This window comes from Hypanus sabinus, chromosome 8 (genome assembly GCF_030144855.1).
Source record: "Hypanus sabinus isolate sHypSab1 chromosome 8, sHypSab1.hap1, whole genome shotgun sequence".
In the NCBI taxonomy this organism is placed as follows: domain Eukaryota; kingdom Metazoa; phylum Chordata; class Chondrichthyes; order Myliobatiformes; family Dasyatidae; genus Hypanus; species Hypanus sabinus.
Genome location: NC_082713.1, coordinates 52,107,615 through 52,121,176, shown reverse-complemented (window position 1 = coordinate 52,121,176; position 13,562 = coordinate 52,107,615). Strand labels below are relative to the sequence as shown.

General features: G+C 42.8%; 1 protein-coding gene across 2 annotated transcripts in view; it reads right to left on the bottom strand.

Moving 5' to 3' along the window:
- The window catches only part of glod5 (glyoxalase domain containing 5), a 50,513-nt gene extending 38,135 nt beyond the window's left edge, over positions 1 to 12,378 (bottom strand). For both annotated transcript variants that reach the window (XM_059977169.1, XM_059977170.1), the window contains exon 1: positions 12,273 to 12,378. In XM_059977169.1, coding sequence (XP_059833152.1) covers positions 12,273 to 12,332 — 60 coding nt within the window. In that variant the 5' untranslated portion in view covers positions 12,333 to 12,378. The remainder of the gene's footprint in view (positions 1 to 12,272) is intronic.
- Between the last annotated feature and the right edge of the window lie 1,184 nt (positions 12,379 to 13,562).

Below are 13,562 nucleotides of genomic sequence, written 5' to 3'. Positions count from 1 at the left end.
TGAGCTAATAATCTCCAATTAAAAGTTAATAGAATCTATGAGTTTTTATCAATAATGTTAATTAATTGATATTAGTGATTTTAATCAACTCACATGTTTTTGGATGAGTGAGTTTTTGTTTCATCTATTTCTAAACATCTCCAATAATCAGGCACAGTTAGAAAGGATCGAAAAGGCCTACTGACAGGACCACAGCTACTTCATGGAACTGAAAGGTAACACATATTGCTGCACAAGATTGAGATGCCTTTGTATGTCCCATGAGAGAGGAATTCAGCTTAACTAAAATGAACATTCATGGAATTGGACACAAATTACTAATCTGGTTGATAGAATTGTTAGTCAACAACAAAGTATAGTATATACATACAATCATATTAAACAATGTGTACAAACCAGATCTGTAAGTCTAAGTTTGATATTGACACAATGCTGCTAGTAAAATAGGCGAAGAATATGGGAGAAAAAGAATTAGAAATAAATGTCAGTAGGTTAAGTGGAAACCCTGAGACTTATTAATGTCCAGGTACATACATCACCAGAATGCCAGGCCTGGCACAAAATGTAATTATAAAGATGAAAGTAATGTTAGCCTTACTAATTTATAACCTAAAATGTAGAAAGAGGTTTCTATAGTATTTCCATATGGGAGGAGGTACAAAAGCTTGAAATCCCGCAGCCTCAGTTTAGGATTAGCTACTTCCTTTCAACTACTTGGTTCTTAAACCAACCAGGGGAAAAACCTTAATCATTATAGTTTCGCAACACTATGAACACTTTTGACCATCTTGCACTAGAATGGTTGTTTTTTGCCCTAATTATGGTTACTTGTAAAAATTGTGTATATAGTAATTGATATTTAATCTACGTGTTCCTTGTGAATGCTGCTTATATGATGCAAAGTGACTGTGATGCTGCTGTAAGTAAGCTTTTCATTGCCCTGTGCATACATGTACTTGTGCATATGATAATAAACTTGATAATGTCTAGAACGGTTCCATAGATTAGTAGATAGTAAATATAAGGCTGTGATCTAAGACTGGCAAGAAAAAGAAAACAGGAAACTAGTCCAGAGAACCCGAAATTAGAAGTAGTGAACTTGCGCAAATTCATCATTGACGAAATGGGTATCTGGCATTAAAAAATTACAAAAGGTTGGAACTATGAATGGAAAATAATGTTCTACTAAAATATTGGGTTCTTGAGAGTGTAGCCAGCAGAATAAACAAAAGCAAACCAATGGACATAATGTATTTTTATTTTCAGAAACTCTTTGATAGTGTTACATATAAAATGATTAAATCTAGAACACAAGGCTTGGATATGGCAAACTGGCATGGATCAAGGAGCACAGAAGTAAGAATAAATTGGAATGAGTGGGCACTGAAGGAATTGATGGCTGTTTATAATTTATAGTGATTCAAATGTCACATGCCCATATGTTGATGATACAAAGCTGGATGATTGTGTGGATTTAGAGGAGAAATCAGAACTACTGCTGGGCCATTGCGACAGGGTAAGTGAACGAGGATGTGGCAGATGGAATGTTTAGTGGAAAAATATGAGTTTGTCAAATTTGGTAGAAGAAAAAGGAGAAAGGTGAAGATTTTTATTTAAAGATGAGAGATTTAAAGTGTTGACATTCAGAGGGAATTGGATGTCCTCATTCTTGGGTCACTGAAACAGAACATTCAAGCATTTAGGAAAGTAAACAGCACGTTGGCCTTTATTTGAAGAGGGTTTGAACACGGGAGTAAAAACACCTTATGCAATTGGAATGTTGTGTACAGGTCTAGTCATCCCACCAAAGGAAAGGTACACTTGGGAAGGAAGAAAACAAACATTCACCAGTTTGAATCCTGGAATAGGGGGAGCCGGTGGTACTATGACAAGATATTGAGCAAACTAGGCTTTTACTCTGAGTGCAAAAGGCTTTGTTAGTGAAATATAATTAGGTCCTTGCTAGCAACAGACAGACCATTCACAGATCTTCATATTCACAAGATCAGCCTTGTATTACTGGAAGTAATGGAAAACATAGGCTGTTCCTCCAGAACCCTGTGCTCTGGTCTCTCTGCCATAAGATGCCTCGTGCTGGCAGATATTGAAATATCAAACAGGGCTGGAGCTGGTTCTGGGGGAAGCTCAGGGTGTTAGGAGCATGGCTCCAGGTGAGCCAGAACAACTGAGGTCTGAAGCAAGTGTCTCTGGAGCTGGGCTAGGGGCACTAAGAAGTCAGCAATGCAGGAGATCTGTGACTGAAGCCAGAATCTAGTTTGCTGCAACTTAAATAGGAGTTACAAACATAACCTGCTGAAAGAACTCAGTTGTTGAGCAGCATCTGTGGGGAGTGCGAGGGGAAGGTATGTTTCTGGTTGAAACCCCGGGACTTCCGACTCACAACGCAGTCGATTCCTTTTCTCCCGCTCTACCCCCTACAGTTCGACCCACTGAGCTCTTCCAGCAGATTGTTTGTTGCGTCCAGGTTTTTGCTGTCTCCTGTGCATACATTGTAATCACAACAAAACATTGCCTTTGAACACACCTGGCAGGAAGGGATGCTCATGAGATGGATTTCCATTCCCACCCTAAATGGAGATCAACAGTTTCTTGTGTCTCCTTACATCCACAACGGGTTTGACTGCTCCATGTGAATGCAACCTCAGTGCTATTGCCAATACCCATTATGGTACCTATACTTATTTGCTAATGACAGGAAGCCCCTAGCCTTTGTGAATAATGAGGAGTTAGCACATACAGTACTGTGCCAAAGTCTTAGGCACATAGTTAGGAAAGGGGGAAGGAAGGGGGAGGGAGCAGGAAGCACAAAAGAGATATTCTGTAATGATCAATAAAGCAATCTTTGGAATCAAATAATGTTGTCTGGTGTCTGAGGATGAGTGTCCCTGCACCAACACCGCCCAGGCACTCCTCTGTGCCACCAGTGTTACACCCTCCCGTAGCGTTCCACCCTCTCCATTTCCCAACATCCTTTACTCCTGCCAGATTTATAAACTCACTCTACACTCAATGATGACGAGTACAGTACTGTGCAAAAATATTAGCCACCCTAGCTGTATATATGTGCCTAAGACTTTTGCACAGTAATGTACAAAATCCTACAAAACCTAACAGTGTGGATGTGGGGATGAAGATTCCCATGACAAGGATTTCTTGAACCAAAGGAAAAATGGGAGTGGACATCCAGGATAGAGATGAGAAAATAAATGTCATCATCTGGAGGGTGAATGGCCTATCGTGCTTCTCTTTCCCATATTCAGAAAGCCGTAGATAATTATTCAGTCCAAGAGCTGCAGATGCAAGCTGTAGCAGGAATTGCTTTAGCCAGAGGGCGGGGAATCTGTGGAATTCTTTGCCACAGGCAGCTATGGAGGTCAAGTTATTAGGTATATTTAAAACCAGGACGAACCAAAAGGGTCAGACCAGTTATGCTCACAGATCTCGATTTTGCAGATGACATAGTCCTGCTCTCTGACCAGATGGAGGAAGCACAGCAGCTACTGATAAAAGTGGAAATTGAGTGCAACAAAGTTGGACTTCACCTAAATGCTAAAAAGAGAGAGTACATGGCGTTCAACTGCGACAAAGGTAGTCTCAAGACCGTAAAGAATGATAGCATTAAGAAAGTCTTAGACTTTAAGGACCTCGGGTCAAGAATGATGAGTTTGGAGAAGGACATAAATACAGGGAAGGCGCTGGCGTGGAGGGCTATGAATGACGTGAAGGGAATCTGGAGGTCGAACCTGACCAGAGGGCTCAAAAAGAGGATCTTCATAGCAGTCAGAGTTCCTTCTCACATACGGATGTGAGACACGGACACTCACCAAGACCATGTGAAAGTCACTAGATGGTTGCTATACACGAATGCTCCGGATGGCTCTGATGTGAGTTGGCAACAGCACATGACGAACGTCGAGCTCTATGACGACCTAACGATGCTCACTACTAAAATCAAGGTGAGAAGACTGCAACTAGCAGGGCACTATCTACGCCACCCTGAGCTACCTGCCAGCCTAGTCATTACATGGGAGCCCAAGCGTGGGAGGGTGAACCCCGGGCGCCCTCCCAAGACTATGGTCAACACCCTCCTAGAAGATAGCAGCGCAGCTAATGTAGATGAACTGAACACACTGATAAGGGAGAGGGAGGAGTGGAGAGTCCGTCATCATGCCCAACGCCAGCCCCCTAGGCCTGAATCAACGTAGTAGTAAAGTGGAGGTTGATAGGTTTTGAGGTTCTGAGATAAAGACAGGAGAATGGGGTTGAGAGGGATAATAAATCAGCCACGATTGAATGGCAGAGTAGACTTAATGTGCAAAATGGCCTAAATCTGCTCCTATGTAACATCATCATTATTGGAATGGCCACATTTGGAGTGGGCCAGTGTTAAAGTGGGAGCCTTTGGCTCAATGGGCTAAAATGGGAATGAGCAAGCACAGGCTGAGGTTCTAAGTAAGTTTCTAGTAATTTTTTTCTCTCTTTTTGTCTATTAGTACATAGCTAGTGCACTGGAAATTGGCCCGAATTTAGTGGTATGTTCTTTGTGTGAGCTGTGGGTATCCTAGGAGACCTCTAGTCTCCACTAACTACATCTGCATAAAATACACCCAAGCTGCAGCTCTTATAGACCATGTTAAGGAACTGGAGCTGCAGGTCGATGTCCTTCAGCTCATAAGCAGTTATAGATTGGGGCTACAGGGAAGTAGTCACCCTTAAGTTACAGGAAGCAGGTGCCTAACTGACTTATAGAAGAGGAAAGGGGATTAGGCAGCCAGTGAAGGTACCACAGTGGAAGTTCCCCTCAATAATAGATATACCACTTTGCATAATGTTGGAGAGGGCAATTTACCAGAAGAAGTTGCAACGACTGAGTCTGGCTCTATGGCTCAGAAGGGAAGGGGGGAGAAGAGGAGTGCAGCAATGATAGGGAATTCCATAGTCATACAGGAGAATCTGTGGATGTGAAAGGGATACCTGGTTGGTATTTTGCCTTACAGGTGCCAGTGTCAGGGATGTCTTGGATCAGGTCAACATTCTCAAGGGGACAGTGAACAGCTTGAGGGCATGCTACATATTGCTACCCACAATATAGGTAGGAAAAGAGAGGAGGTCCTGAAAAGAGAGTTTAGAAAACGAGGTGGAAAACTGAAAAACAGAACTTCCAAGGTAGTAATCCCTGAATTGTTGCCTGTGCACATGCCAGTGAGAGTAAGAGAAGGATAATTTGGCAAATGAATGCATAGCTGAGGAATATGTGCGGGGAGAGGGGTATTAGATTTGTGGATCATTGGCATCTCTTCTGCAGAAGATATTGTTGTGTATTTAATATTTAAATAATGTGAGTACTTGTGTGTGTGTGTATATATATATATATATATATATATATATATATATATATATAGATTAATCATTCTTGTTCGTTTACATAATTCATTACGGGTTACAGATACTGGTATATCTAAGAATATGTATCATCCCTCTACCACATGGTACATATGTTCCTTGCTGGGAGTAAAGATGAAGCTGGACCTGCACTTTGTACTCCCATTGGTTCCTTTGAGTTACTTTAATGTTTCGAAGCTTGCGGAAAGAGGATGGTTACACCTGAACGCAAGGGGAACACTATCTGTGTGGGCAGGGTTGCTAGAGCTGTTGGAGATGGTTTAAACTAATTTGCCAGGGGAATGGGAACCAGAGTGATCGAGCAGTTGGTATACAAATAAATGCACACATGTGTAGTCAGACTGTGAGGAAGGACAGGCAGATGATAGGGCAAAATTGCAGCCAATGGGATGAGTTTAAGTGTAAAATGGGGGAGAACTCAAATAGGGTGACAAAAACTGGACTGAAGGTGTTAATATTTTTATGCACGCAGTATGCAGAATAAAGTAGATGATCAGGTAGTGCAGCTAGAAATTGTCAGATATGATGTTGTCATCACTAAGTCGTGGCTGAAGGAAGATCACAGTTGGGAGCTTAACATCCAAGGATACACGTTGTATTGAAAGGGCAGGCAGTCAGGCAGAGGGGGTACTGAGGTTCTGTTGGTAAAAAATGAAATCAAATTCTTTGAAAGAAATGATGTAGGATCAAAAGATGTAGAATGTAAATGCAGATATGGGTACAAGGGTAAAAATACCTATTGGGAGCTAAATATAGTAGCCAGAATGCGGGCTACAAACTACAATGGGAAGTTGAAAAGACATGCAAAGAGGCATTGAACTGATAGTCATGGGGGATTTCAATATGCAGGTAGTTTGTGAAAATGAGGTTGGTACTGGATCCCAAGAGAGGGAATTTGTAGAATGCCTTTGTGATAGCTTTTTAGAGTAGCTTGTGGTTGAACCCACTAGGGGAAAATCAACACACATAAAATGCTGGAGGACTCAGCAGGCCAGCCAGCACCTACTGAAAAAAGATCAGACGACATTTTGAGCTGAGACCCTTTGGCAGGACTGCAGAAAAAAGCTGAGGTGTAGATTTAAAAAGTGGGGGGAAGGGAGAGAGAAACACAAGATGACAGGTGAAACCTGAAGGTGGAGGAATGAAGTAAACAGTTGGGAAGTTGATTAGTGAAAGTGATACATGGCTGGAGAAGGGGGAGTCTGATAGAAGTGGACATGGAAGAAAGCAAAGGGGGGAGGAGCAGCAGAGGGAAGTGATGGGCAGGCAAGTAGATAAGGTGAGAGGGAGAAAAGGGGATGGGGAGAGGTGAAAGCAAGGATGGGGGATTACCATAAGTTCAAGAAATTGATGTCCATGTCATCAGGTTGGAGGCTACCCAGACAAAATATAAGGTGTTGTTCCTCCAACTTAAGTGTGGCCTCATCACGACGGTGGAGAAGACCATGGATAGCCATATTAGAATGGGATTGGAAAGTGGAATTAAAATGGGTGGCCATTGAAAGATCCTTCATTTTTTGGCAGACTGAGTGTAGGTGCTTGGCAAAATGGACTCCCAATCTACGTCAGCTCTCACTGATAAACAGCATGCCACACCGGGGGCACCGGACCTAGTACATTACCCCAACTAATGAACCAGATTTGATTAGGGAGCTTGAGGTAAAGAAACCCTTAGGAGACAGAGATCATAATATGACAGAATTCACCTGCAGTTCAAGAGGGAGAAGATAAAGCCAGATGTATGAATATTACAGTGGAATAAAGGAAATTACAAAGGCATGAGAAAGGAACTAGCCAAAGTTGCTTGGAAAGGGACACTAGCAGGAATGATGGCAGAATCCAGTTTCTGTGAGCAATTCATAAAGCACAGGATAGATGCATCTCAAAGATGAAGAAGTACTCTAAAAGGAGGATGAGGCAACCATGGTTGGCAAAGTAAGTCAAAGACAGCATAAAAGCAAAAGAGAGGGGACATAATATAGCAACAATTGGTGAGAAAGTAAAGGATTAGGAAGCTTTTAAAAACCAACAGACGACAACTAAAAAGCATAAGGAAAGAAAAGATGAAATCTGAATGGAAGCTAGATAAATATAAAGAAAGATACAGGTTTCCCCCACTATTTGAAGGTAGAGTGTTCCTATGAAATGGTTCGTAAGCCAGAATGTCCTAAAGTGAAGAAGCAATTACCATTTATTTATATGAGATAAATGTGTGAGCGTTTGCAGACCCAAAAAATAACCTACCAAATCATGCCAAATAACACATAAAACCGAAAATAACAGTAATATTTATTAAAAGCAGGAATGATCTGATAATACACAGCCTATATAATGTAGGAATACTTTTCTGTAATTATTGCAGCACTGTCCACCGCAGCAAAAATCTCACGCAAGTGCTCATGGCAGCACTCGCGGCAAAAACACACGGCGCAAGCGCTCCCGGCAGAAACACGCGGCACAAGCGCTCCCGGCAGAAACACGCGGCACAAGCGCTCCCGGCAGAAACACGCGGCACAAGCACTCCCGGCAGAAACACGCGGCACAAGCGCTCCCGGCAGAAACACGCGGCACAAGCGCTCCCGGCAGAAACACGCGGCACAAGCACTCCCGGCAGAAACACGCGGCACAAGCACTCACGGCAGAAGCACTCTTTCCAGTAACTTTTAAGCTACGAAGCTGCCAAATCGTACCAAGTAACACATAAAAATACACAGCCTATATAAAGTAGAAATAATGTAAGTCCAGTGTAGTTTCATTTACCAGAATCAGGAAGACAGTGAACACACTGATGATGGTGTGTTAGGCTGAGTCGTCGGAGGTTGAGGTGGTGGGAGGTAGAGGAAACTGAGGTGTCATCTCATCATCGTCTTTTACCATCAGGGCAGGCAGGTCACCTTCTTCAATGTCTGCCTGCCTCGATATCAAAGATCGAGGCTCGTTGTCTGCTGTGGCTGATGTGGAAGGCTTGAAAAACGACAGTATGCTTGACTGCTTAGCCTCGCGCATTTTTCCATCATACACTTCTTTGTAAGCACTCAAACCATCTTGCAAATATGCCCTAAACCTACGTACCCTTTCAAAATTAGTCATACTTTTCTGCACTCAATGCACCGTTGTCAATCGCAGCGAAAATCTCACAAAATTGCTTCACATACAGTTCCTGGACGACTTCACTTTCTGGCCGTTCGCTACTGCGTTCGGCTTCAATTGTTATCCTTTCCTCATCATCAGCTCTTCATCTCTCAGTTCTAGGTCATGGGATGCCAAAACCTCTTCAACATCATCCTCGTCAACTTCCACAAACCCTTAGCCAAACTCACTATATCCTTAATTTGTTCACCACGATTGAAACACTTTATTAAGTCTAGTTCTACACTAAGTGTTACAGCCTTACGCGCTCTTTTAGGCTTTTCCAATACCTTAGAACTCATCTTGCTAATAGATACACAAAATAAATCGACATAAAGCACAGAAGCTCACAGGCACGTGTTTAAGCAATGCCGGCTATAACGCAGTTCCCAGCGAGGAGCTTGGCTGCTCGGCGTGCGCGCTGCCTTTTTTCATAACAGTGAAAACACCTCTGTTAGTGAAAACAGGTAACTAATTTAGGTCTTTCGTAACAGCGAGTTGTCGTAAAATGAACGTTCGAAAAACAGGGGACACCTGTACCAAACATTTCTTCAGATAAATAAAGAGAGCCGAGAGTAGATAGAGGACTGCTGGAAAATGATGCTGGAGAGAAAGTAAAGGGGAGACAAAGAAATGGTAGATGAACTTCCTAAGTATTTTGTGTCAGTCTTAACTGTGGAAGACGCTAGCATAATGCCAGAAATTCAAGAGTGTCAAGGGAAAAAGTGTGTGCCATTGCTATTACTAAGAGGAAGTTGCTCGAGAAGCTGAAAGGTCTGAAGCTAGGTAAGTCACCTGGTCCAGATGGACTACACACCAGGGTTTTAAAAGATAAAACTGAGGAGAGTGTGGAGCCATTAGTAGTGATCATTCAACATTCACTTGATTCTGGAATGGTTCCGGAAGATTGGAAAATTGCAAATGTCACTCCGCTCTTTAAGAAGGGAGGGAGGCTGTCATGAACCATCCAGACCAATGAGGGGCATCTTGATGCACCTGAATGTCATTTTTAAAAATTAATTAGAGTTGTTTAATGACGACTTTTATCATTAAGCTGTGACTGTGTTTTCATTATGCGAATATGATTTCCTTCAGCTTTTCCTTCTTAAGGGATTAGTTTTTGATTTTGAGCTGCATAGGTCTCCTGTGTTTTATGTTCTGTTTGAGGTTATTCTGGACCCGTGCTCATCGCTGAGTCCTGGATTTGATTTCTGTGTGACCTGGTGTTCTGTGCGCTCAAATCCTGAGTAAGTGAGCTCCTAGTTTGATGACTCCTTGTAGTATCCCCCTAATTAATCCTCATCATTGATTTCTACTATCGAGTCCTGAGTTTACTCCGCACCTAGCTCTGCTCATCTGGAGATCTTTTCAGTGGCAAAAGAGGTTGGCCCTCAACCAAAAGGAATTTATGGGCGAGTTAACCTCATTTCAGTCATGGGGATGAAGTTGGAGTACATTAATAAGGATGAAGTTTCAGTACCTGGAGACACATGATAAAATAGGCCTAAGCATGGTTTCCTTGTGGGGAAATCTTGCCTGGAAAATCTGATGAAATGCTTGAAGGCAGGGTAGACGAAGGAGAGCCAGTACTTATTTTTTACCTGGATTTTCAAAAGGCCCTTGACAAGGAGCTATACATGTGACTGCTTAACAAGAGCCCAGGATATTACAGGAAAGATACTAGCATGGAGAGAGCACTGGCTGGTTGGCAGGAGGCAAAGAGTGAGAATAAAAGGGGACTTTTTGGTTGGCTGTCATGACTAGTGGTGTTCTGCAGGGGTTGGTGATGGGACTGCTTCTTTTCACATTTTAGGTGAATGGTTCGGATGACAGAATTGATGGCTTGGAGGTCAAGTTTCTGGACAACACGAAGACAAATGGAGGGGCACAGAGTGTTGAGGAAGCAGGGAGACTGCAGAACTTGGACTGGGAGAGGAGGTAATGAAGTAGCGGATGGAATATAGTGTAGTATGGTCATGCACTTTGCTAGAAAGAATAGAGGTGTACTATAGACTATTTTCTAAATGGGGAGAAAATTCAAAATATTGGTGCACAGGGACTTGGGAGTCCTTGTGCAGGAATCCCTAATGTTTAACATGCAGGTTGAGTTGGTGGTAAAGAAGGCAAATTAAATAACAGCATACATTTTGTGAGGACCAAAATATAAGAGCAAAGATGTAATGCTAAGTCTTTATAAGGTATTGGTCAGACTGAAATTGGAGTATTGTGAGCAGCTCTGGGCCTTTTATGTATGGAAAGATGAGCTGGTATTGGAGGAGGCCCAAAGGAGGTTCACAGGAATAATTCAGAGAATGAAAGGGTTAATGTAAGAGGAGTGTTTGATGGCCCTGAGCCTGTACTCGCTGGAGTTTAGAAGAATGGGAGGGGATGGGGGATCATTGAAAGCTATCAAAATTGAATGGCCTAGATAGAGTGGATGTGGAGAGGATGTTCCCTATAGTGACTGCGTCTAGGACCAGTCGACACAGCCTCAGGATAGAGATAGGTTCATTTAGAACCTGGATGTGGAGGAATTTCTTTACCCAGAGGCTAATGCATCTGTTGAATTTATTGTAGAGGCCAAAGCATTCAGTCTGTTTAAAGTGGAAGGTGACAGCCTCTCGGTCAGTCAGGGTGTCAGAAGTTATGGGGAGAGGGGCAATAAATCAGACATGATTAAAGGGCCTAATTCTACTCCTATGTCTTATGGTCTTAAGCCAATTAGGTAGTTAAAAGGAACTCTATACATGAAAATTGAAAGCAGAAATAAGGTATCCTGACCTTTGAGCAAACCAGGATCAATTTATTTATGGAGAATTGAACCAAGAGCATCAGGAATTTCACAATTAATCCCCATCTCATGCCAAACTTATCATTCTTGAGACACAGAAATCGACTTAGAAAGGGGACAGAAAGTCAGTGTAGATTAGTTACAAATAGAGAAAACCAAGAGTTGACAATTGATGTGTCCAAAATAATTGGAGGTGTTGAGAAAGCAAAAAGAGAAATGCTATTTCCCTCAAACATCAGACGTTATTAAAATCGTCGTCATAATGTATGCGTTTTACTTCTCTGTGTTGTTGAGGACAGGATTGCCTTCCCTATGAAGGTGGTGGAAGTTGAAGATATACTTGGTTTGGTATGGGGAGGAGTGCAGTGGGTAGAACAGCTGCCTCACTGTTTCAAAGGCCCCATTTGATCTTTCTTTGCCGCTGTGCGCAAAACTTACATGATCTCGTCACTGCCACGCCGGTTCCCCCTGTGCTCCGTATTTCATCCACATCCTAAATCACCCCATGGTGAGGGCAGGTGAGAAGAGCACGAGCAGGGGATGTGATGGGCATGCCAGAGAGAATCAGGAACAGGGAAGTTCGTGTGGGAATGGAATGACGAGTTCTTTCCCGTGTTGTAACCAGCACAACAAGCAGAATAAATCCCAGTCAAGTGCTTTTCACAGCATGATTCTGGAGAGCGTGGTCTGGAACCGTCCAAGGTACTCAGTGGAGCCTTGAACATCACGAATGAGACGACAGAACGACCACCCACCCGGAATGAGACCGCATTCATTCCTCGCAAATCAGTCCCGTAATCAGGCTCAGAACGGAGAATAGTTTCAAACCGAACCGTGACCAGAGCCTCACGAAAAGTTCCGTGAAACCACTCGATTCGCGACTTTCGCCGCTTGAATATTTTTCCATATAATGTTGAAATAAAATTACCTGAGGATAAACGCCACAATAACGCAAAACTGTGGGGAGAAGCCCTTTCAAAAGCGCCATGTTGATTGCTGAAGTACTTCCTGGATTGGATTCGTAGCACCGTATTCTCTGTACTATAACAACCCGAAAGAGTACAGTGACTACAACTACCTGGAAGGGTACAGTGGGGCCCGTGTCTTGAGTATACTTTTGCCCCGAATATCAATAAGCTCCAGGTTAAATAGCATTAGCAATAAAGTCTCTCTAGTATTTTGATTAACTTACAAAAACCTCTTTGTTTCGTCAGTCATACAGTGAAACCGTTGATCCTTCATAACAAACACCTTTATTAATCAGTAATTAATATTCACGACTTCGCGCTTAAAGCATTTAAATAGTTGATTTAATTTTATTTATTATATACTATATTATTAATATATACAAGAGAATAATTTAAACAAAGAACGCACATTGTAGAAAAACACCTAATATACAATTGGACACCCGCAAAACGCTGGGGGAATACAGTGTCTTTGGAGGGATGCTTTACCTGCACCCCCCCCCCCCCACCCCGCTTTCTGCAGGGATTGTTCTTCCTGTGATTCCTTTGTCCGGTAGTCCTCCCCCACTTAATCTCCTTCCTGGTCCTTAACCCTGCCGGCAGCCTAATTGCTACACCTGTCCATTCACCACCTCCCTCACTTCCATTCAGGGCCCCAAACAGTCTTTCCAGGTGAGGCAATGCTTCACCTGTGAGTCTGCTGGGGTTGCCTATTGTGTCTGTTGCTCCTGATTCAGCCTCCTCTACTTTGGTGAGACCCATGGTAAGTTGGGGGACCACTTTGTCAAGCTGCTCTGCTCCATACACCAGAAGCAGAACTTCCCAGCAGCAAAACATTTTAATTCCCATTCTCTTTCCCGTTCCATCATGTTGCTCTGTGGCCACCTCTTGTGCCAAAATGAAGCTATCCTCAAAGTGGAGGAGCAACACCTTATACTCTGTCTGGGTAGCCTCAAACCTGATGGCACGAATATTGATTTCTCCCCACCCCCCTCTTCTTCTATTACCTTTGGCCAACATTTCACCTATTATCTCACTCGGGACCCTCCTCCTTCCCTTTCTCCTATGGTCTACTTTCCTCTCCTATTAGATTCATTCTTCTCCAGCCATTTATCTTTTCAGTCCACTTGGCTTCACCTATCACCTTCTAGCTATCCTCTTTCCCTCCTCCCACCTTTTTACTCTGACATCTTCCCCCTTCTTTTTTGGTCCTGAAGAAGGGTCTCAGCCTATAATGCTGAGTTTTTTTT